At 70.3% G+C, this 4,604-nt stretch overlaps 1 protein-coding gene across 1 annotated transcript in view; it reads left to right on the top strand.

The window, feature by feature from the left end:
* ZNF469 (zinc finger protein 469) overlaps positions 1-4,604 on the top strand; it is a 13,015-nt gene that overhangs the window by 1,690 nt on the left and 6,721 nt on the right. Inside the window, 2 exon segments of the mRNA XM_077754184.1 lie at positions 8-1,504; positions 1,602-4,596. Of these exon segments, the coding sequence (XP_077610310.1) occupies positions 8-1,504; positions 1,602-4,596 (4,492 nt within the window).

The following is a 4,604-nucleotide window of genomic DNA, read 5'->3' on the forward strand; positions in this document are numbered from 1 at the left end:
CCCGGGCGACACCCTGCCTGCCCCCTCCCAGGGTGGTGGGCGCCTCTCCCTGCCAGTCCCCGCTGCCCTCGCCCGCCGCCAACACGGCCAGCAGCAGCTCCTGCTCGTCGCTGTCCCCCCTGCCCAGCAGCCCGGCCAACCCCAGCTCAGAAGAGAGCCAGCTCCCCGGCCCCCTTGGGCCTCCCGCCTTCTTCCACCCGCCCCCTCGTGCCCAGGAGACCGGCAGCCCCTACCCGTCCCCCGAGCCCCCCCACACTGTCCCCATTCACTACCAGCCCGAGTGCCTCAGAGCCTTCCCTTTCCCCACAGACGGGCTGGGGGCCGAGGGCACCTTCAAATGCCTGGAGGAGACCCCGTTCCCCGGCGCGGGCCCTGAGGGCGGCGGCAGAGGGCTGGAGGGCTTCCCCCGGGAGCCACCCCCCTACCCCGCCCACCACTTCCCCCTCAGCAGTGCCAGCCTGGACCAGCTGGATGTGCTGCTCACGTGCCGGCAGTGCGACCAGAACTACGGCAGCCTGGCCGCCTTCCTGGGACACCGGCAGTTCTGCAGCGCGCTCCTGGCCAGGGCCAAGGACGGCCCCCGGCAGCCCCCCGGGGCCCCCGCCGACCCGGGCCTGCTCGGCCCCACCAAGGCGGCCCCGTTCCTGCCCACCGGGGACGTCCGGGCTGACGGCAAAGACGACCCCCTGAGGACCAGTTTCCTGCCGGGCCTGGCTGCTGCCCCCTTCCCGCTCCCGGCGGGGGGCCTGGACCCCGAGGACGACGCCAAGCTGGACAGTCTCATCACCGAGGCGCTCAACGGCCTGGGGTACCAGTCGGACACCCCCGAGATCGACAGCAGCTTCATCGACGTCTTTGCTGACGAGGAGCCTTCGGGGCCCAGAGGCCCTGGTGCTGGGCAGCCCCCCAGGACCAGGGTGGGGACGGCACCAGAGAGTAAGGCCCAGGCCCCGCTCCCAGCCGGGGCCACCCCGCCAGAGCCCCCGGGCCCCCCGCCCGGGAGCAGGAGCCCCCCGACCCGCAGCAGGCCCCAAACCCGCTCCCTGGGCCCAGCGCCTGCGGACGCCGATGGGGCCGGCCCGGCTCAGCACAGGAGAGGGAAGCGGTTTAAGCTGCTCCAGAAGGGCCTGGACACAGCCAGCACCACCAAGGGCCGCAAGGGCCCCAGAGCCACTCGCCCGAGGCCGAGGAGGAAAGGCCACAGGGCTGAGCCGTCCCTGCTGCGCCTCCGGGACCTCAGGCCCCAGGCCCCCGAGAGCCAGGGAGCCCCGGCCAGACAGGCCCTGCCCGCCGACACCAGGAGCTCCCAGCGCCTCCGGCGCTCCCCCGGGAAGGCCTCCAGGCGGAGGCAGCTGCGGGGCGGAACCTGGAGCAAGGAGCTCATCCACAAGATCGTCCTGCAGAAGAACAAGCACCCCGGGGGGCAGGGGCAGGGCGGGCACTGCCCCCCGGGGTCCTCGGGGACGGCACCCAGCAGCGCCGCGGCCGGGCCCCAAGGGCTCACGTGCGCCTCGGAGCCNAGGACTGTCCAGCACCAGATGCCCCCCGAGACAGCAAGAGCCCTGAACCCGCTGAGAGGCCCCCCTTGGACGGCCTGAAAGTTCCCGGAGACGTTCCGAGCTCCTCTCCAGCCCCTTGTGCGAGAGGAAGCCCCTGCCCTCCAGCCCCAGCCCGGCCAGAGCCCGGCAGAGGGGACCCCCGGGGGTGCCGTGGGNGGGCACAGGCAGTCCGCCGGGCACTGCCCGGTGCACGGAGCCGCCCGTCTCCCGGGACGAAGAGGACCCCCCTGCCTACCCACCAGGGGACTTGCTGGTGCCCGTCGCCAGCACCGCCGACACCGCCTACCTTGAACCTGGCGTCCTGTTTTTGAAGAGCTCTGATCTTGGTTGTGACTCTGCTCCTTTTAACAGAGACTCTGTGGGGGTTCCCTTTGCCCAGAAGAGACCCCAGCCCTACAACAGCCCCCCCAGCAAATTGTTCCTTGGACCCAAAGACCTGCCCGGCTGTTTCCAAGAAGACCTGTACTCCAAGCCCTTAGCACCAGACGCTCTGCCTGCCAGCGGCGGGCGCCTTCCCCAGGAGGCTGTGGGCCCCGGTTCCCTGGAGCCAAAACCACCCAGGAGTCCACCCTACACCATCCGAGGGGGCCCAGGCGGGCCTGAATCGCCACCGCTGACCTTGGAGGCCACACCCCTCTTCTCGGGGCTGCCTGTGGACAGATTTGAGCCGCCAATCTACAGCAGCCTGCCCGGAAGCGGAGACACACACCCATCGCTGGCATGTGCCCCCCCTCCGCCAAGGAAACCCCAGTTAGAGCCGCCATACTCCCCTTTCCTGCCCGACAAGGGCTGGTCCCTGCTGGAGGGGTGCCCCGTGCTGGCCAGCCATCTTCCTGACCTCCTGGGGGAGAAGGCATTCAGCGGGAAATGCCCCGGTGACGTGACAGAGGCCGCCAGCCCCCCACCTCCGCCCGGCAAGGTCAGCGAATGTGGCATCCCTTTCACGGGCAGCCTGTCCGAAGATGAACTCGAAATCAAAAGACTGGTGGCCGAATTGGAAAGTCAGCTACAGAGTAAAGGTGCGCACGAGGCCCCAGAGCTGCTGTGTGTGGCTGGGCACGCGGGCAGGACGCACGCGGGCGCAGGGCCCCCGCTGCCCTCCCCCCCGGCCACCTCGACCCCCAGGGACGCCGAGGCCGACCTCACCGGTCTTGGGGAACTGAGTCCATGCTCAGAAGGGACAGGAACCGCAGTGGCCGCCACGGAAGGGACGCCAAGGAGCATCCGGGAGTGGCCCTCATCTCACCCGGGAGAAGCAGCCCTCTCCCCCGGTGCGCGTGCAGACGTGGCGTCCGGGGTGAGCCTCGGTGGGGCCGACAGCAGCGTCCGAGCTGTGCAGACAGCCAGCGTCTCCGAGACAGGGCCCCCCACGGCAGCAGGGGACTGCGGGCTCCACCCGGAAGTCTGGCTGGCTGGCTCTAGAGAGCCATTCAAACCTCCACTGGACGTGAGGAGCTTAGCAGAGTGCAGCCCAAACCGTGAGCCTTTTCTCCCTAAAAATAACAGGGCCCCCGGGGTGCACCAGAGTGACACCCTGCTCTTCCTTCCCTGCACACAGGCGCTCGGGCCCTGCCTAGAGCCCCCCACGCCGGAGGCATCTCAGGGCGCCGCCCCTTCCTGTGGTGACGGTCATGGCGACACCCCCAAGGGATATTCTGGAAGCAGAGCAGGCCGGCTGGAAGGAGCGGGCCTCCCCCACCCTGGGGCGGGGGGGGCCGGCCTTAAGGCTAACGCGGAGTTTGTGCCCGTGGGGGCCTCCCCAAGTCCTGCCTGTGTGCCCGACACCGGTCCTGGCCGGAGGCCCCAGGACCCAGCCCCGAGCCCCCTGCGTCAACTCCAGCTCCTGGTGGCCAGAGCTGCCGGGAGGGAGGGGGACGCCCCAGCTGCTGACGCCCGGAGCCCTCAGTGCCCTGAGCCCTCAGACCTGGAAGGGGACAGCGTGCAAGGGGGCAACATGGCCTGCAGCCCCACCCGGGGCGTCCCAGGGCGGGTACGCACGACGGCTGTCCTTGCTGCGGCCGGCTGCCAGCTGGGGCCCGAGGCTGACGGACGTCCGGACTCACACGGCCGGGCTGAGAAGCCACAGGGCCAAGGCGGAGCGAGCGGACTGCAGCCAGATAACCCGGGGAGCCTGGTGGGGCCAGACAGCCTCTCCGCGCTCAGTGCCACTCCTGCAGCTGCCCCGGCCGGGCCGGCCAGGGGCTCAGACCAGCCAGGGGCACAGCTCCAGCGAAATGGGGGGGTCTTGAGCCTTCGAAAAGAGGCCACCCCAGGCCTCACCTCCTCTGATGCAGAGCCTTTGTCTGCAGCCCAGGCCCACAACGGGCAGGGGGCGCCAACCGCAGAGGAGGCAGCCAGCCCAGCGCCCCCTGGGCCGGAGCACCTGTCCCAGGAAGACCCCCCTTCAGGTGGGCTGAGGGGGCTGCTCCCGGGACGTCCATCCTGCAGGGACCCTCCCAGCCTGCGGCTCCCGCCCACCCGTTCTCCTGCCGGGGCACCTCCCCAGAGGGCAGCCCGCACCCCGGCCACCACAGATGCCGGGGCCGGGCGAGCACCCGCAGTGCCCCCGTCCTTGAGGACAAGCCCCTGTGGCTTCAAGGAAAGCCTGGCTCCCCAGCCCCTCCCGGAGGACCAGAGTCCCCTGGAAGACCCTCCCTTGGGCCAGCCTGGCTTCATCGATGTCTTCACTCCTGCCCAGGGGGACAGCTGCCCCCAGGGCAGCACCTCAGAACCTCTAGAGGATTCCAGAAAAGAGAAGCCAAGGACATCTCCTTTCTCGGCCGCCCCTCCTCCCCCAGTGAGGGCCACCTCGGCTCCTGGCCTCCCTGCCCCAGATGGCACGGGGCCAGTCGGCTGGCCAGACCGCCCCTGCAGGCGAACTGCACCCCACACCAGCCCCAGTGGGATGCCCACGGAACCCCCGTCCTTGGACCCCCCAGGTGACCGGGAAGGCCAGGTTGTCACCGCTTTGCCCGCTGACCCTCCCACATGGGGGGCCACTGGGCCAGATTCCTACGGCTGCCAGGAAGGCGAGGTGGTGAGGAG

The sequence above is a fragment of the Crocuta crocuta genome, unplaced genomic scaffold (assembly GCF_008692635.1).
Source record: "Crocuta crocuta isolate KB4526 unplaced genomic scaffold, BGI_CrCroc_1.0 scaffold61, whole genome shotgun sequence".
NCBI classification, from domain to species: Eukaryota; Metazoa; Chordata; class Mammalia; order Carnivora; family Hyaenidae; genus Crocuta; species Crocuta crocuta.